Raw genomic sequence first — 20,615 nt, 5'->3', positions numbered from 1 at the left:
CCACCTCCTGTAGTATGTCCGCAGCCTCTGTCCACCTCTTGTAGTATGTCCGCAGCCTCTGTCCACCTCTTGTAGTATGTCCGCAGCCTCTGTCCACCTCCTGTAGTATGTCCGCAGCCTCTGTCCACCTCCTGTAGTATGTCCGCAGCCTCTGTCCACCTCCTGTAGTATGTCCGCAGCCTCTGTCCACCTCCTGTAGTATGTCCGCAGCCTATGTCCACCTCCTGTAGTATGTCCGCAGCCTCTGTCCACCTCCTGTAGTATGTCCGCAGCCTCTGTCCACCTCTTGTAGTATGTCCGCAGCCTCTGTCCACCTCCTGTAGTATGTCCGCAGCCTCTGTCCACCTCCTGTAGTATGTCCGCAGCCTCTGTCCACCTCCTGTAGTATGTCCGCAGCCTCTGTCCACCTCCTGTAGTATGTCCGCAGCCTATGTCCACCTCCTGTAGTATGTCCGCAGCCTCTGTCCACCTCCTGTAGTATGTCCGCAGCCTCTGTCCACCTCCTGTAGTATGTCCGCAGCCTCTGTCCACCTCCTGTAGTATGTCCGCAGCCTCTGTCCTTCTCCTGTAGTATGTCCGCAGTCTCTGACCATCTCTTGTCTCTTATCATGTCTGCAGTCTTTGAGGGGATCCTAGAAAGGATTCAAGAGTGGGAGTGCTGCCAGGATGGAGGGTTACGGGAAGAGACAGACACGTGTGGACTGTGGAGAGGAGACTATAGAATAGCCACCAAGCTGGAGCCATCTGACTGAGCCCTGCTGGGTGCACCTGAGAGGAGGTCAGTGACAGTGCCGCCAGGCCAGTCTGGGGGGGGTCACTGATGTAAGGCGGGAGTGAATACAATAATGTAAGGGGGCACTGATATAAAGGTTTCCCCCCCTATATTAGTAATCCCCCCTTACCTTAGTGTATTCACACTGCGGAAGGTGGTCTCTGGTCACCATCCTGCAGACTCTGATGTAAGGGAGAACTCTCTGCTGGCCGGGTTATAGTAACCTGACCTTCATGTAAATTGAGAAATATATTTTTTTGACTTTTGTTTAACTTAAACACATTGCTAATAGCACTAGCTATGTGTTTACAGTTCAAATATTAATATTTGCAATGTTTAGCACTAAAAACAGTAATTTTAGGTACTTTTTTTGCAGTGTCAGTAAAAAATGTGGATCTGCCAGTAAATTTCATGGGTTTTTTTTTGCCAGTAAAAAATGGGCACTGTTTGTAAATTTTGACGTTCTGCCAGTAAATTTCACTTCGGGGGGTTGGCAACACTGAATAGAGATCAACTGAGCATGTGCAGAGCAGGGTGAGATGGCATATTACTGGATTTTAAACAGTAAAGGTGCTTCTTTTTAAAGTGTAGTTCCACCCAAAAATTGAACTTCCGCTTATGATTTCCCCCCCTCAAGTGCCTGATTTGGCACCTTTTAGGTGGAGGGGATACCTGTTTTTTTTTTTACAGGTACCTTTTCCCCACTTCCGGGAGACTAGGACGGCGAATTACGTCAGCAGCTTGCCCCCCCCTTCAGCCGGGCCAGTAAGAGAGCACAGCGTGCTTTGCGCATGCGCAGTAGGGACCCGGCCGTGGAGCCGAAAGGCTACACTGCCGGGTTCCCTTACCAGCAATGCCCGTGGCAGCACCCTACCAGCAGATGGAAACATCAGCTGCGGTGCCGACATCACTGGACTCCAGGACAGGTAAGTGTCCTAATGTATAACAGTATGTGTAGCTATACCTGCAAAAGGGGCCAGCCAGAAAAATGATCTAGCAGGACCTAATTTTCTGACTAAAGTTCAATTTTAAGGCCTCCCCTTCATATAGGCAGTCAGGGGTGGTAAAAACAGGTTGTTGGGCCACTATTTTACCTCCCACTTAAAACACAGCAAACAGCCTGCTGGGACTATACACATGCCACAGCCTTGATGCTTTGCATTGTGGCCACGGCAAATGTAACGCAGCCTATTGAGCTTTTGCCTTGTGGTGCGGCACCATTGACTTGAATGGGAAAGTTTGACAAGCGCACATTTGCATTGTGTTTGTTCCATTCAAAATTACTGATCGGCAAAGAAAAAAGAAAAGGCATTCAGGAGATGGCAGTATCTGTAAGCTGCTGATTAAGCTAGAGTTGCCACCTCATCCCTTTAAATCCGAACACCTTTGAATTACACAGGTTCTGAGGCTAATTAAAGTGGAGTTCCACCCACTTTTACAACTCTTCAGCATAAACTGTGCACTGTAAATTAATTGGATATTTTTACATTTTTTTTCTCAGCACCTACTGTATATCTGCTGTATTCATTTATCACTTCCTCCTCCCTGGCCGTGGCCCAGCGCATCATTTCCTGTTTGCAGTGCCTTCTGGGAAGGGGCGGCAACTTCCTCTGACACTGCCGTTGCTATGGAAACCTGACCTGAAACCTATTACACTGCTTGTGCTGCACTGAGCATGTGTGAGATCTGCAAGGATGAGATCCAGGAAGAAATACAGTCTGGCTTCAGATGCCCACACTTAAGATGGCCACGGCCTGCTGTATGTTTATAAAATAACAAACTTCTGCTATAAACTAACAAAACAGACCTTAGTTTACAGACTAACTTTACTAGAATACATTAAGCTTGTGTATTATAGGGATATTTTTATTTAAAATGTATAATTTTGGCCGGAACACCACTTTAAATGCAGATAAGGCACCAAGTGAGTTTAATTACCACCTTAATCAGCCACAGAACCTGTGTAATTAATATGTGTTCGGGTTTAAAGGGATGAGGTAGCAACCATAGATTAAGTGTCGTTCACACCGGGCCGATTTGACATGTCAAATCTTATTCCAAATCGGAGCCTATCGCCAGCACTGGCACCGTTTGAATGTGAGAGTGACGACCTTGTGGTGCCGCACTGATTCCCAAAAGTAGTTTCTGCACTACTTTTGGTGACTTCGGGGGTGATTTTAATAGACATCTGTGCATGAACCCGCACGGATGTCTGTCAAATCGCACCCCCCCCGAAGTCGGATTGAAATGCCGGTTTGAAAGTTCAGCAGAACTCGCACAATTTCAAACCCGCCCTCAGTGTGAACATGGGCTAAAGGCTGAGTTCACCTTTTTAAAAAAAATAAATAAAATAAAAAATACTAAATGCACATTATTTTGCAGGTTAAAAAAAAGTGCATTTATTATTATTTTTTTTCCTTTTATCCTGCAGACCTTGTCCACCTGGTCAGTGGATCGCGGGTGCAATGTCAGGATCCTGAAGACAAATCTCTGCCTTTACCTCTGTACAGGCAGACAGTAAGCCCCGGTTCACACAGGAGCGACTTGTCAGGCAACTTAGCCGCCTGACAAGTCACGTCCCATTCTGTACTACGGAACCGACTTATAAAAAGGTTCCTGTAGTATTTTTGGGGCGACTTCAGGCGACTTGCATTGACTTCTATACAGAAGTCGTTTTGCAAGCCTCCACTGAAGTCGTGTGCAGGTCGCCTCGGTGAGTCGACCTGCAAGTCGTGTTGCCCCTGTGTGGACCGGTGTCTTGCCGAGAAAGTTCCCTCGGGGGATAAGTTCCCCCCTGTACTGCGCAGGCGCAGCGCCTGCACAGTACGAACTACTAGCAGCCGCCGGAGATAGCCGAACGACAAAATCTCCAATCACCTGTACACGGCGCCTGCGCCCTGGGTCCAGGTTCCTTCCCCACCATCCAAGTGGACCTAGAGGGGGAATCTAAAAGAGCCGAGCGAAGCGAGGCCGTGCCCGAAGCGTGGCGAGTGAAGCGAGCCCGCGAGGGGCCCTCTTACAGGCGCCAAGTACAGCTGATTTTCCCCTATTTATCTTCGGCTATTTCCGCCGGATCCTACTGCGCAGGCGCAGCGCCTGCGCAGTAGAGGGGGGTCCTTATCCGCCGAGCAGAACTTTCTCGGCAGAACACCGGCACTTACTCAGCTGCAGGAAGTGTCAGGGAACTATGAGGGCACTGATAAGCACCTTGGTAGTTCATTAAGAACTACAGGCTGATTAGCATGGTGGAAGAGGGGACTTGTCCTTCATTCATTCACAGATCTCCCTGTGAATTCACAGATCTCTCTGCCACACAGCTGCGTAGTTTCTAAAATGTGACAGCGGGTGCGTGAAGAATAACCCCCTCCCACTGTTCACACCCATGCAATCCGATTCCTGCACCATTTGGCAGTTCGCACTGCGATAGGCGAACCGATCTGGGGGTGTGATTAACTTTCTATTGACACCTGCAGCGGTTTGCATAGGGCAGTGGGAACTTAGGGTTGCCACCTCATTCCTTTTAAACCGAACACATATGAATTACACAGGTTTGGTGGCTGATTAAATTGGTAAATAAACTCACTTGGTGCCTTATCTGCGTTAAATTAGCCTCAGAGCCTGTGTAATTCATACATGTTTGGGTTTAAAGGGATGAGGTGGCAACCCAATGTGAACTACCTGTGATTCCTATGCAATGTGGGAACCAGCACTGGAATTGTGTTGGTTACGGCATGGTGCTAGTGTGAACCAGGAATTATCTATACATTGTCGGAGCATGCTGGCATGCTAATGCATGTTACTTGTGTTGCTCAGTGGTGCAGCTGGTGGTCATTTTTTATGGAGAGCGGGCAAACTGCAAAAGCCCCCCCCCCCCCCCCCGGTTGGGTTGGTCGATGCACTTACTCCATCCGTGGTGGGCATCATGGAGGCTTCCCCTGCTTTCCTCCGCAGGCATCACGAGCACATGGCCGTGATGCCAGTTAAAGCGACGCAGTGCTGTATCGCAAAAAAATGGTCTGGTCATTAAAGAGGCAAATCCTTCCAGGTGGTTAATGTCTAGAAAAAAATGCACCTGCAGTAATTTTTGTCGAAGCAGTTTGCACGAGTTTGCAGTGGTGTGCTGTACAGCAGGTGCGCCGGCAACTCATGTGCAAGCGCCATGTGGGCCATTCATGGTGACTGCATTCTACGCCCATTGTCTTATGCATTAACATGTGTGATGGGCCCTCAATGATCTAATTAACATTCCAGCCCAATAACCAAAAGCTAAAAACAGAAAAAGTTGACATTGTATTAAAACCGGCTGTATGTCCTGGCTACAAACCACCATCACCCTTCTATTCGGATCACTTCTCCTCCTACACAATACAGAGCACTATTTATCTAGCTCAACCTGTGTGTTTGACCTTTCACCCGCCATGAGTAATCTCTTTTCAGGGCCAACAATGTTTAATGTAGATCCATAAACTTTTTCCTGAGTGCAACTTAAATAGGCGAATGAGAGAAAAGGAAAACTGCGATGACCATGTTTGGTATCAATGACGGTGCAATAAAATACCTGTGCTTGTTCCAAACAGGTTAAGCTGGAAGCAGAGGCACGATGTCTGAGCAATGGAAGTACATGCCTCAAGATGTCCTCACACAAGTGTTCTATTACCTGCCTATTACTGATAGACGGGCTGTCTCCCAGGTCTGCCAGTCCTGGGCATCGGCTGTGGCTTCAAACTCTGTCTGGCACTACACAGAAATCTGGTAGGTAATAAGGTTTTTTTATTTAAAATGTTATTTAATTTATTTATTATAGGTATTTTTATAGTGCTGACAATTTACGCAGAGCTTTACATGTATTGTATATTCACATCTTACCTCAAGGAGCTTACAATCTAAAGTTCCCACCTTCCGTGCATATATGCACCTACTAGAGTAAATGTAGACAGAAATCATATATAATTTATTATACAGTATTTGATACTTTATTATACAGTTAGGTCCATATATATTTGGACACAGGCACGATTTTAGATTTTTTTTCAGGTATTTACCAAAATATATTCAAGCTATAGTTATGTAATATACAGTGGGGACGGAAAGTATTCAGACCCCCTTAAATTTTTCACTCTTTGTTATATTGCAGCCATTTGCTAAAATCATTTAAGTTTATTTTTTTCCTCATTAATGTACACACAGCACCCCATATTGACAGAAAAACACAGAATTGTTGACATTTTTGCAGATCTATTAAAAAAGAAAAACTGGAATATCACATGGTCCTAAGTGTTCAGACCCTTTGCTGTGACACTCATATATTTAACTCAAGTGTTGTCCATTTCTTCTGATCATCCTTGAGATGGTTCTACACCTTCATTTGAGTCCAGCTGTGTTTGATTATACTGATTGGACTTGATTAGGAAAGCCACACACCTGTCTATATAAGACCTTACAGCTCCCAGTGCATGTCAGAGCTCAGAGACAGAATTGTGGCAAGGCACAGATCTGGCCAAGGTTACAAAAAGATTTCTGCTGCACTTAAGGTTCCTAAGAGCACAGTGGCCTCCATAATCCTTGAATGGAAGACGTTTGGGACGACCAGAACCCTTTCTAGAGCTGGCCGTCCGGCCAAACTGAGCTATCGAGGGAGAAGAGCCTTGGTGAGAGAGGTAAAGAACAACCCAAAGATCACTGTGGCTGAGCTCCAAAGATGCAGTCGGGAGATGGGAGAAAGTTGTGGAAAGTCAGCCATCACTGCAGCCCTCCACCAGTCGGAGCTTTATGGCAGAGTGGCCTGACGGAAGCCTCTCCTCAGTGCAAGACACATGAAAGCCTGCATGGAGTTTGCTAAAAAATCACCTGAAGGACTCCAAGATAGTGAGAAATAAGATTCTCTAGTCTGATAAGACCAAGATAGAACTTTTTGGCCTTAATTCTAAGCGGTATGTGTGGAGAAAACCAGGCACTGCTCATCACCTGTCCAATACAGTCCCAACAGTGAAGCATGGTGGTGGCAGCATCATGCTGTGGGGGTGTTTTTCAGCTGCAGGGACAGGATGACTGGTTGCAATCAAGGGAAAGATGAATGCGGCCACATCATCCCTTTAATCCAGGAAACACATTAATTACACAGGTTCTGTGGCTGATTAAGGTGGTAATTAAACTCACTCGGTGCCTTATCTGCATTAAATCAGCCTCAGAACCTGTGTAATGTGTCCTGGATTAAAGGGATGATGTGGCAACCCTAGGTCAAGTACAGGGATATCCTGGACGAAAACCTTCTCTAGAGTGCTCAGGACCTCAGACTGGGCCGAAGGTTTACCTTCCAACAAGACAATGACCCTACGTACACAGCTAAAATAACAAAGGAGTGGCTTCACAACAACTCCGTGACTGTTCTTGAATGGCCCAGCCAGAGCCCTGACTTAAACCCAATTGAGCATCTCTGGAGAGACCTAAAAATGGCTGTCCACCAACGTTTACCATCCAACCTGACAGAACTGGAGAGGATCTGCAAGGAGGAATGGCAGAGGATCCCCAAATCCAGGTGTGAAAAACTTGTTGCATCTTTCCCAAAAAGACTCATGGCTGTATTAGGTCAAAAGGGTGCTTCTACTAAATACTGAGCAAAGGGTATGAATACTTAGGACCATGTGATATTTCAGTTTTTCTTTTTTAATAAATCTGCAAAAATGTCAACAATTCTGTGTTTTTCTGTCAATACGGGGTGCTGTGCATACATTAATGAGGAAAAAAATGAACTTAAATGATTTTAGCAAATGGCTGCAATATAACAAAGAGTGAAAAATTTAAGGGGGTCTGAATACTTTCCGTCCCCACTGTATATGGGCTGAAAGTGCACACTCTCAGGTTTAATTTGAGGGTATTTACATCCAAATCGGAGAATTTTATTAGGAATTGCAGCTCTTAAGAATAGCCATCCCCTGTTTTAAGGGGCCAAAAGTAATTGGACAATTGAATCGAAAGCTCTTTCATAGCCAGGTGTGGGCTACTCCTTCGTTATTTCTCCATCAATTAAGCAGAAAAAAGTTCTGGAGTAAATTTTAAGTGAGGTATTTGCATTTGGAATCTATTGCTGTGAACCCTACATCATGTGTTCAAAGGAGCTGTCCATGCAAGTGAAACAGGCCATTGTAAGGCTTCAAAAACGAAACAAATCCATCAGAGAGATAGCAGCAACATTAGGAGCGGCCAAATCAACAGTTTGGTACATTCTGAGGAAAGAAGAACTCACTGGTGAGCTCAGCAATATAAAAAGACCTGGATGTCCATGGAAGACAACCGTGGTGGATGACCACAGGATCCTCTCTATGGTAAAGAAAAACCCATTTACAACATCCAGACAAGTGAAGGACACTCTCCAGGAGGTGGGTGTATCACTGTCAAAGTCTACAATCAAGAGAAGACTTAATGGAAGCAAATACAGAGGGTTCACCACAAGGTGCAAACTATTCATAAGCCTAAAGAATAGAAAAGCCAGATTAGACTTTGCCAAAAAACATCTAAAAAAGCCAGACCAGTTCTGGAAAAGCAATCTTTGGACGGATGAAACTAAGATTAATCTGTACCAGAATGACAGGAAGAAAAAAGTGTGAAGAAAGCTTGGAACAGTTTATGATCCAAAGCACACAATGTCATCTGTAAAACATGGTGGAGGCAGTGTGATGGGATGGGCATGCATGGCTTCAAGTGGCATTGGGAGATTGGTGTTTATTGATGATGTGACAGAAGACAGAAGCAGCTGGATGAATTCTACAGTGTTTAGAGATATACTGTCAGCCCAGATTCAGCCAAATGCAGCAAAGTTGATTGGACAGCGCTTCACAGTACAGATGGACAATGATCTAAAACACACTGCAAAAGCAACCCAGGAGCCTTTGACTCGGCCATTGCAGAATATACCACTTCTTTTCCTTCAATCACATGATCTCAACCCAATTGAGCATACATTTCACTTGCTAAAGGCAAAACTAAATGCAAAAAGACCCACAAACAAAGAACAACTGAAGACAGCTGCAGTTAGAGCCTGGCAAAGCATCAGAAAGGAGGAGACCCCGTCTTTGGTAATGTCCATGGGTTCCAGACTTCAGACAGTCATTGCCAGTAAAGGATTCTCAACAAATTATTAAAAATGAACATTTTATTTATGATTATATTAATTTGTCCAATTACATTTGAGCCCCTGAAAATGGTAGGTATGTGTATAAAAATGGTTGTAGTTCCTAAAATTTGTACTTGATATTTATGTTCAACCCCTTGATTTAAAGCTGAAAGTCTGCACTTCAAATTTATTTGGATTGTTTAGTTTTAATTTTATTCTGGTGGCATACAGGGCCAAAAGTATGAAAATTGTGCTTGTGTCCAAGTATATATGGACCTAACTTTAGAACTTTTTCAGCCATAGAAGAATGTTGATTATTTCACCTGTGATTCTGAGAACTGGAGAGCTGATATTGGCCTATGAGGCCAGAATTAGGCCACGATGGCCCATGACAGCCATAGTCTCTGCTGACACAATGTACCTTTCATGTTCATACTATAATTTACAGTACCCGTATGTAAGTACATAGGACCAAATACAATTTCAACAGGGATGCAACACAGTACTTCCCTACGCTAACAAAAAAAAAAAAGTTTGGGCTAAACTTGCACTTTAAAGGAAACGTACAATGTGCCAACCCAGGGGCATGCTGATAGGAAGAGCAAGCAGAGTGATGGGGAGATAAACTGATCACTGTGCTTCTTCTACTTTCACTGTCCATTCAGAGACTTGGGCGAATCCATGACAACCTGGCCGCAGAGGAAGTGTGTTAATATATGCTGGCTGTCATTCAACCTGGAAGACTGAGGACAGCTAGTGGTGGAACAGTAGTACTGCAGGGTACAGTCTGAAATCAAAGGGTCATTTTTTTATTTATTTAAAAAAACCAAAAAACTGTCTATGCAGGTAAGGGGTGTTTGTAGATAAAAACAAACTCTGCAGCTTTGACTAAAGTTGAATAATTCCCTTGCTATAGGTGTAGGCCATTTATGTACCTCCAGAAGCCTGAGTGGAATACTCCCAAGACTTTGCTAGGACACTTAAGCTGAGTTCTTCTTTATACATTTCCAGGCTATAAACAATTTTTTTTTTCTGCGCTTAGTTGCAAATCCTTACCATTATCTAAATTATTTTAATGAAGGCAAATAGATAAAGAAGGATTCGATGTTGAAACAAACTCAAAGAGCTGACGTGTTCCAAAACCTTAAACATCAGGATATATGATTCAGACACCCTCTGCATAGCCACCTGGTTGACATCACTATTCAAATATTGAGGCTTCAGAGCTTTTTATGTTGCCTGCCAGCTCACTGGACAATAAAAGAACGCGATCACATTGCTTAGATTTTTTTTTTCATCTTGTAAGCTGCTAGGTGCTGGGTTCACATATATCACCGCATGTGATTTGGATAGGAATCGCACCGCATTCCTATTCAAATCACGTGCAATGTCTGTGCGGTGCAATTTTAACCATCCATTTGTGAGGCTCAAATCGCACCAAATTCGCACAAAAAAGGTGCAGAACCCCTTTTTCCCGCACTGGAATCGGATCGCATTTTTCATACCATTTTGGGGTGTCCTTAACTTAACATTGATCCCCCTGCAGTTCGCATGAACGCTGTGCAATTTCAGTGCAGTGCAGGAAACGCATAGGATTCGCTGCATTTCCTGCACCATATATATGTCAACGAAGCTTAAAGGACAAGTAGGGCCAAAGCTTTTTTGGCCCTACTTCTCCAATAGATCACAGGAGTGCAGAAAGTCCACCCAGAGAGCCTGGATTGGAAGCTGGCTCAGCCTCTCCAGTGAGCTCTGGATGGGCAGAGCACAGAGCTGGTGACTGACAGTGACTCTGCTCACTGAAGACCGAGAACTGAGTAATCAGGGTTTTCCTTTTTTTTTTTTTTTTTTTTTTTTTAATTAAATTTTTTTTTAAGAACCCCATTCTTCTCTTTAAAAAAAATTCCTCCGCCAGCAATGAAATATAGCTCAATTGGTTCACAGTGCTTAACCCCCCCCCCCCCCCCCCCCACTTGTCTGAAATCTGCTTTGCAAGAAATTATGGGAAGATGATATACTCCCACCCCTGCAAAAATTAAAAGCCAGCAGCTACATGTACTGCAGCTGCTGGCTTTTAATAATAAGACACTTACCTGTCCTGGGGTCCAGCAATGTCGGCACTGCAGCTGTTTCCATCAGCTGTCGGGTGCTGCCACCGCCATTGCTGGTAAGGGAATCTGGCAGGGCAGCATTACGGCTTCACGCCGGGTCCCTACTGTGCATGCGCGAGGCTACGCTGCGCTCTCCTACTGGCCCGGCGGTGGGGGAAGGAGGAGAAGGGAGCTGAGACTCTGACGTAATTTGCTGCAGCCCGGACTCCCGGAAGTGGGGACAGGATACCAGTCGTATATGCTCCCCCCTAAAAGGTGCCCAATGTGGCATCAGAGGGGGAGAGGAGACCAATGAGCGGAAGTTCCACTATTGGGTGGAACTCTGCTTTAAACTGTAATTTCCCTCCCAAAACCTCTGTGCTTACCAACAAGTAGTAGTTCACTAAGTACTAAGTCATGTTTTCCTTGGGGATCAAATACTTATTTTACTCACTGAACTGCAACTTGATTTATAACATTTGTATCGTGTGTTTTTTTTTTTTCTGGAATTTTGGTTGATATTCTGTCTCTATCATTTAAAATACACAGATGATAACAATTATAGACCCTTCATTTCTTTGTAAGTGGGCAAATTTACAAAATCTGCAGGGTATCAAATCATTATTTTCCACACTGTATATTGCATATACATAGCTCCCAACTGTCCCTGATTTAGAGGGACTGTCCCTAAATTTGGAGCAATGTCCCTCTGTCCCTCTTTTCTCCTCATTTGTCCCCCATTTTGGTCTGATCTATATAGATGTATATAAAATGCACTTTTTATCTATCAAAAAGTGTTTTCCAGTGCTAAACCTTTCATCCGTTGCTCAGCGCTGCAGGAATGTGTGATCCATCTGCTAGGACTGTGTATGTGTAAAAGCAGCCTCAGAAAGAAACAAAGCACTACAGGCTGTGTGATCTTTATTTATTTATTTTTTTTTTAATCAAACAGGTTCTTTATTGAACTTTAGACAGTCAAATACAGTTCAGTGATAATCACTTTCCACAACAGCATTACACATACCATCAGCCATAGGGAAAAAGGAAAAAAAAAATCAGCCATAGGGAAAAAGGAAAAGAATATTTCACATAATATAGCGCAAGAACAGTACATGCACATGTAAGTCTCCAATTATACTTAGCAGAAACACAAGATCTCCATTTTCCTTTCTCACAGAATAGCAGTCTGCTTTGTTTACATAGGCAGATCGCCGTTCTGCCTCTCCACCTCTCCAGAGAACGATTGGCGGGTCCCGGTGGACATCGCGTTCAATGGACCTGCTGATTGGCTCCCACTGTGTCCAATCACAGCGGGAGCAGGTCGCCGGTGCCTCACGCGTGCCTGTACATGATTTTACGCAGGAGGGCCATCCTGCCGCAGTATATCTGCGCGCGGCGGTCCTTAAGAGATTAATGTACAAGAAACATAGCAAATAAGTGTATAAACAGCCTCCAATTTATTATCTTTTATACCGAGCACTGTGTGATCTTTATGAATGGCAGTGCTGGTCTCCAGAGCAGGGGAGGAATGTCCAACCAGGCTGCTTAGCAACCGAGGGACAGACTCGAAGGGGACCAAGTGCTATATGTACTAGGTTTCCAGTAGGACAGGGGTCTCCAATCTTTCTAAACAAAGGGCAAGTGTATTATAGATTTTAGGGGGACTGGACTTTGGCCAGTGAGAGTGGAAATTTCCCTGGCATTGGTGGGAGTAAACATCACCACATTTGGTATTAGGGGGAATATTAGTGCCCCATTGTTGGTATCATGGGGGGGGATAGTGGCCTATTTTTGGTGTCAGTGGGAGAAATGGTGCCCCATTGTTGATGTCAGTTGGCAGTGGGAGGAATAGTGCCCCAAGGCCCCGATAAACTCAAGCAAAGGGCCTCCGGGCAGCAGTTTGAAGACCACTGCTTGCTGAGTCTGTACCCCACTGGTTGCCCCGACCATGCAAGCCCTCTGACACCTCTGACATCCTGGGCTCAGACATTTCTCAATGATGAGAGTTATAAACAAACACACTTTAGATGCAAAAGTTGGATAGTGTTTACTGAAAAGCTAGGAGCATAAATCCGCAGTGGTTTAAACTTGACCCCTGGGGAAGTTTCACAGTAACAAGAAAACACAATAGTGACAATGATATAAAACAATAACACAAAAGCAATATTTGGTTGTACAGTGAAAAGATTTTCAAATAATACTCTATACGGATGGACCTATGGGAACAGGCAGGAGGAGGGCAGAGGGGTGACCGCCTTTGTGTCAAACCACTCCCTTCTACAGGCTTAGGCAAAGGGATAAGCAGTGATGTCTGCATGCAGTGTCTTTGATAGAAGAATGGGCAAATGCCTGCTCACCAGTCCCAATGACTCTTGGTAGTGGACACAACGTGGGCCTCGGCAATAGGCCTTGAGGGAGCCCTGCTCAAGGATACAGCAGTCCGGTGACGCACCACGTTTCAGCCCGGCTGGATCTGGCATGGACGTGCAAAGAGCGACCTCCAGATCGCTGCTGGTCGGACAGAGGTAGCTGGCAACAGATGCCCCTGCACCCACATGCGATGACGCTCTCTCTACAGCACAGGACATGACTCGGCCACAGCACACACCAACACAGTCACTTGCTATCAGCTTCCAGGCCAGGGTCCCAAGAGGCAGATCCCGCCCGCACACAGGCCTTTTATCACCTCTCCCAGCATCCTGTTCTTCCTCTCCAGCCGGCTGGTATTTGTAGTTTGAACCAGTCCAACTGAATGCAGATCATAACTCTATGGACTACATGTCCCAAGATGCTTTTCTTTTCTTAGAGAACTCGGTTACCCTACCTTCAGGATATGACAACACAGAGTCCAGCTGAACAATAGAAGAGAACAGCTCCACAGCAGCAGCGCTGCACAGTGTCTCCTGACAATGCAGGCAGCATTAGCCAGCTCCTGGCTACATCTAAAACCTTATACTAGATGTCAGGGGACAGTTAGGCCACAGGAACCATGCTTGGTATATTAAAACTGTTTCTACTGTAAACGCAAATGCAAGGTCTAGCCACACGCCTAACCAATAATGTATCTTGGTGTTCCACCACAGTTTGCAACATGCATGTGTAGGTACTGGCATTCTTACTGACAAAAGAAAGGTATGCCAAATATGCACCATATGCTAGTACTATGTGGTCAAGAGGGCTTGGATGGAAAGCAAAGGACCAACATGTCAGTTCAGCAACTAGCAGATCATCATACATTCATCAAGAGTAACTGTTCCTTTTAAATGTTCCTCAGATGTACTGTGTGCAGGTAACGCTATCAATATTTCAGTCACATCCTGTATTTTCTTTCTTTTGTAGCTGGATAACCGAGGATCAGCTACAGTCCCTAGATGGCTTGCAAGATTTCCTTGGTCAGATTAGACAACTGAAGATTGTGTTTGACCAATCCATAGAAGCAAATAGAAATAATGTCATCCAGATGCTTAACTGTTTGGCCAAAGAGGGCAAAAAGTTACAGAGTCTGACCATCACGTGTTGTGGGGAGAACCCTTTTTTTTACTCCGGCTTAGAAATTTTGGACAGCATTATGGAACTGTGCCGTAAGGAAAGCAAAGTAGACCTCCATCACATTGACTTAAGAAAGCTTCCATTTACTCTCAGCGATGGTTTTACAAGGCTCATTGCTACAGGAAGTCCAAATCTCCGTAGCTTGTACATCAACAATAGAACATTGGTTTGCAAAGTGACTCCTGACACACTTATAGAGGTCTTACAAAAGTGTCCCAAGCTGACTGTTCTAGGTGCCTTTTGTTCCAGTCTTTCAGAAGATGTATTCCGGGAACTTATGAAGCCAGAAAGACCACCCTTTAAACATCTGGATATCTTGTGTGAACGTCTTGATAAGTACCTCCCTGCTATTTCTGATGAGGTTTGGGAAGCACTTCATCAACACCAACCTTCTCTGTCTGTGGATATGGAGTTGGACCATACTGTCCCAGCATGGAAAATTCCACGAATCCTAAAGCCGAATATACCTATATCTACATTACAGCTCAACACTTACAATGAAATGACAAGACAACTAGCATTTGTCAGTGAACACTATGTGAAAACCCTCAGGAAGCTTGTGGTACAGACCACCTCCTCTAGTGGACTCAACTCAGCTTTGATTGACATAGCGACAAAGTGCCTTCAGCTGGAGGAAATCCACTGCTACTGTGTAGTTAGCTCTGATGTTTTTAAGGCTTTTCTAACACACTGTCCTCATTTAAAAAAATACACACTAAAAGTTGATAAGGAAAGTTATCCTTGGAAGGCAACCTATTGTCAACCACCATCTAAAAAACCATAGTTTAACACACATTTTAGAGACAAAAAAACGCCTTATGTGATAAAGGGTGCATATTCTTGCTAAATGTTAAAGTACTGTATATCAAAAACCAAAACAATTTTCTTAGCCATCAGGCTCATCCCACCCAGCTTCAAAAATCCTCATTTGCGGTGTTGTCCATGTGTCTGTTTGGACACTCTGGCCTCAGTATACTGCCGCACGTGGTGCTTCCACCAAATGAATGTACCTATAGGTGCTAACGTATGCTTATCCCCTGCTGAGCTGAGCGCATCATCCGGATGACAGGTTTTTGCCCACTCTGCTTATGCAGATTGGACACGGACACAGCCCACTCTGCTCTATGGGCAGCTGGATGTACTGCTGTCCGTTCCGGCTAGACGGAGGGGAGCGGATCCCCTTCCATTTTTTTGCCGGATTGGGCCTGGAGGTAGCCGGGTTTAAACAGTCCCAAGTCCATTGATGTCTGGCGCTCCATTGAGAAGAATGAAGGGTTCGATCATGTCCGGCTGAAATACGGACAGACGGACCCAATCCGACCTCTCATGTGCAAGAGGCCTAAGTCAACTTTTTGTCCAGGTTACATACTGTATATGAATTCATACCCTCCAGCATGACCCATCTCAAAGGGTACAATATAATCTGCTCCTGAACTACTCTCAAGTAACTCAATTTGCAAAGAGTTTATATGACTGACAGGTGATTTGAAGTATCTAGTGTATAAGTATTTGAAGTACCTAGTATCAAATACTGCATATCTATATCAAATATATCTTTATGCATTATCTTAAGTGCATTCATGATAAGTAATTGGTAACACTTATGCCGCGTACACACGACCGGACTTTACGGCATACTTTGTCCTGCGGACTTTACGACGGACTTTCCGAATGAACGGACTTGCCTACCCACGATCAACCAAAGTCTGACAGATTTGTATGTGATGACGTACGACTTGAGTCCGTCAAAAAGATTTGAAACATGTTTCATTTCTAGGTCCATCGAACTTTTGGGGAGTCCACACACGATCGAATTGTCCGACGGCCTCCGGTCCGCCGAACCAAGTATGCCGTAAAGTCCGGTCATGTGTACGCGGCAAAGGGCCTCGTATATACGCAACTTAGAAAATGCTGCTAAATCTGGCCATAGATTTTTGATCGAAAATCCTTAGGAAAAGAATGTTCTAAGAAAGTTTGTTCATTTTTCCAATCATTAGTGGGTCAAATTGACATTCCTTTTCAACCGCAGTGACAGGAGGATGGATAATTTTTCTCAAAACAAATTTCTAATAGTGTATTTGGTTTTTGGTAAAATCCATTCATTCCAAAATCACATGTGAAAAGCAAACAAAATCTTTCAAATGCAATTTAAACATTATGAGAATGTTCTTCGAATTTGTATGCAGCACTCAGAGGAAAAAAATAAATAAATGCCCAATACATGTGTTTGGCGTAAAGATTATCAGTGTTTTTTATGTGCAAAAATGCATCTAAATGTGCATAAGTGCACATGTAAATTTATTCCAATGGCCAGAATAAATTAAGATGCTGGGCAGTTGAAGGCACTTACACTGAACACGATACATGTGTACACGCATAGACTTACACACCATTATCAGCATTTTTTCTGCCAATTCCTGGCAGAAAAAAGCTAGCATATTTGAAGCGTTACCATGTGCATATCCTTAAACAGGCGTTCAGCTTTCCTATGTAAACGCATACCACTTTAGCGCTGAGTGTCATTTCTTATGTAACTTTTTTGTTTGTTTCTGTTTTGTATCATACCTCATTTTGTGTAATTTTTGATGTGCATGTCATGGTTTATTCAATAAACATATTTTTTATGATTTAAAAAAACTCACTCTGTCACGACCCCCACACGCTTACTCCTTGTGACACCTATTCACTATGTCCTGTAAGTAGGCACTGCTATGTCAAACATTTCACAGTGTCTTCTGACCTACAGAGGTGCTGAGAGGAGGAGTTTCAGGAGGCGGAGTCAGTACAGGAATCACTGAATGAAGGCTACAAGTTACCATGGGATATGTAGTCCTTAGAAATTGAAAGTAAACAGAGGAGAAGGGATAATGTGTAAAGAGACGGCCAGCAGAGAGGCAGCACTCACAACAAGAAGGAATATATTGAATTTGTCAGAAATAACTATTGTTATTACAATGCTGATATTCTGAAATAATAGTGTATGCTGTGACCACATAACTTCTTAATTTTGTGCAGTAATGTAAAAAAAAAAAAAAAAAAGCACTAATGTCAACACTGTATGGCAGCTTTTAATGATTTTTTTAGAACATGACAGTTGATCTGATCACTATATAGCAGCCTTTCGCAACCATGGTTCCATGAAACCCTGTGGCTCCTCCAAAGATTGCTGAGAGTTCCTTGAGCTGTGGCAGATTAATGTCCCACCGGATACTGCACAAATCATTCTAGAGCCTTTTTAGCTGTCTGTAAGGGGGCATTGTTCCCTCTAATCACCAAAGTAAAATAATTCTTCACACTGACTTCCATTGTAAGGATGGTACACCTCTCACTTACTACCAGTGTAATACCAGCAATGTAGAGTGGCCCTTCACCACTGGGGCACATTTTTTTTCTGCTTGTTATTATTATTATTATGCTTTTATTCTTTTATGCATTGTTAAATGTACAGCTGCCAATACAAGTGAATGGTTGTATGTGTTTGCACTAATTTAGTACTAATATGGTTGTATGTGTTTGCACTAATGCAGACGCAATAAGCATTTACAAGAAACATGTACAGCCCTTCATTTGTATTGGTGGCTGTATGCAGCAAGTGCGCACAAGCGCTGCAATGTGTTCATGTGCATGAGACCTTACTGATCATTATTATCAATGTACAGTAATTATATAGCGCCAACAGTTTGCACAGCACTTTACAAAATAAAAGGAGGCAATACAGCAACATTACAAGAGGATTAGGGTCCTGCGCCTGTGAGCTTACAATCTAAAAGGGAGGGGCTGGTGGAACAAAAGGTAATAACTTTGAGGAATGAACTGATGAGGGAAGTAAACGATTTGGTTATTAGCTGAAGGCAGGATAGGCTTCCCTGAAGAGATGAGTTTTCAGGGATTGCCTAAAAGTGGACAGAGTAGGGGATAGCCGGACAGATTGGGGTAGGGGGTTCCAGAGGATGGTAGAGGCTCTGGAGAAGTCTTGGAGATGAGCATGGGAGGAGGAGACAAGGCTTGGAATGTAGAGAATGATTTGGGTGATATTTGGAGTCAAGATTGGTGATACAAAGCCATTCACAAAATTGTGAATGGCTTTGTATATTATTGTTAATGTTTTGAATTTTATTTGTTGGGCAATGGGATGCCAGTAGAGGGATTGGCAGAGAGGGGTGGCGTACTCTGAACGGTTGGTAAAGTAGATGAGTCTGGCAGTGGCATTCATGATATACTGAAGAGCGGATAGCCTGTGAAGAGGTAGGCCTATGAGGAGGAAGGTACAATAGTCACGGCGAGAAATAACAAGGGAGTGAATAAGTTGCTTTGTGGTTTCAACGGTTAAAAAGGGGCAAATTTTGGAGATGTTACAGAGGTGAAGTCTACAAGATTTGAACAGTGATTGGATTTGGGGCTGAAAGGACAGGTCAGAGTCCAGGATTTTTACACCTAGTACCCTGGCATGAGGGGAGGGAACAATGGTCGTATTATTGATCTTGATGGAGTAGTCAGGGGAGGGAGCACGGGCAGGAGGAAATATGAAGTCAGTTTCAGAAAGACTGAGTTTGAGAAGTGGTGTGACATCCATGCTGATATGTCAGTTAATAAGTTAGTAATGCGAGAGGAGACTGAATGTGTGAGGTGAGGCGTAAAGAGAAAGATTTAGGTTTCATCAGCAAAGAGATGGTACAGGAAGCCATTGGAATTTATCAAAGTGACCAAGGCAGAAAGTGTAGTTGTAGAGGGGTCCAAGGACAGAGCCTTGGGGGACCCCCACAGAAAGAGGAAATGGAGAGGAGTAGAAAGAGTTATAGGTAACACTGAAAGAGCGATGTGATGGGTAGGAGGAGAACCAGGAGAAAGCAGAATCTTGAAGGCCAAGAGAGTGGAGTGTTTGAGGTGAAGGGGATAGTCAACAGTATCAAAGGCCGCAGAGAGGTCTAGTAGTATGAGTATGGAATAGTGGCCATTGGTTTTAGCAGTAGTTAGTAAATCATTAGTGAGTTTTAGTAGGGCAGTTTCAGTGGAGTCTGTAGTACGTGAAAGCCAGACTGTAAGAGATCAAGAAGGTTGTTGTCAGGGAGGTAGGAGCCCAGGTGGTTGTAGACTAAGCGTTCTAAAAGTTTAGAGGTAAACGGGAGCAAGGAGATGGGTCTTACATTGTTCAGGCTGGCGGGGTCCAGTGAGGGCTTTTTAAGTATAAGCACCTCTTATAGAGGGGAGGGGAAGGTGCCCATAGAGAAAAGTTTAGCAACCTCTTCGGTAATAGCAAGGTTAAAAGAGGAAAGTGTTGATTGAGGGTGGTTTTGTACAGGGTATGTTAAGTGGGATAGATATCAGTGCAGTGGAGATGCCCCTGCAAACTGCATCAATCTTGTTTTTTGAAGTGATTGGCAATCTTGTGAGCAGTGAGTGAGTTACTGGGTGGGTATGGTAGTGGAGAAAGAGAGTTAAAAGTAGAAAAGAGCCAATGAGGACTGATTGACCGAGTATTAATGAGAGTCACAAAGTAGGCTTGTTTGGCAGCATGGAGAGAGGAATTGTATTTTAAGAAGGCAGATTTATATAGGGTGAAAACTTGCTGGGATTTAGTTTTATGCCACAATCACTCCAGTGCATGGCTATGTCTCTTAAGATTTCTGGTGTCATCAGTCAGCCAAGGTTGTAATGGTTGGGTCCATTGTTAGGTCAAAAGATGAGGTTAAATGAAAAAGTTGAGATGTAGCCAGGCTATTAACAATAATGGGATGTTAAAATCACCAAGCTTGACAGTGCGTATTTCAGAGGAGAGAAAGTAGTGTAGCCAGGCAGAGAAGTCATCAAGGAAGTGTGACACCGGTCCAGGAGGCCGATAGATCACTGCTATTCTAATGCACCGTACACACGATCGGACATTCTGACAACAAAATCCATGGATTTTTTCCGACGGATGTTGGCTCAAACTTGTCTTGCATACACATGGTCACACAGATCTTGTCAGAAATTCCGAACGTCAAGAACGAGGTGACGTACAACACGTACGACAAGCCGAGGAAAAGGAAGTTCAATAGCCAGTGCGGCTCTTTTGCTTGATTCCGAGCATGCGTGGAACTTTGTGCGTCAGAATTGT

General features: G+C 44.0%; 1 protein-coding gene across 2 annotated transcripts in view; it reads left to right on the top strand.

Annotated features, from left to right (window-relative positions):
* The window catches only part of LOC141112553 (F-box/LRR-repeat protein 8-like), a 46,653-nt gene that overhangs the window by 13,827 nt on the left and 12,211 nt on the right, over nt 1-20,615 (top strand). The window contains exons 2-3 of one of the 2 annotated variants that reach the window (XM_073605473.1): nt 5,350-5,524; nt 14,312-17,158. In XM_073605473.1, the coding sequence (XP_073461574.1) occupies nt 5,373-5,524; nt 14,312-15,305 (1,146 nt within the window). In that variant the 5' untranslated portion in view covers nt 5,350-5,372 and the 3' untranslated portion in view covers nt 15,306-17,158. Of the gene's footprint in view, nt 1-5,349; nt 5,525-14,311; nt 17,159-20,615 lie in introns of those variants that run through there. The other variant, XM_073605474.1, reaches the window with a different exon arrangement.

This window comes from Aquarana catesbeiana, linkage group LG11 (assembly GCF_042186555.1).
Source record: "Aquarana catesbeiana isolate 2022-GZ linkage group LG11, ASM4218655v1, whole genome shotgun sequence".
NCBI lineage: Eukaryota > Metazoa > Chordata > Amphibia > Anura > Ranidae > Aquarana > Aquarana catesbeiana.
The sequence above is the reverse complement of the archived record's forward strand: the minus strand, read 5'-3'. Positions and strand labels throughout refer to the sequence as shown.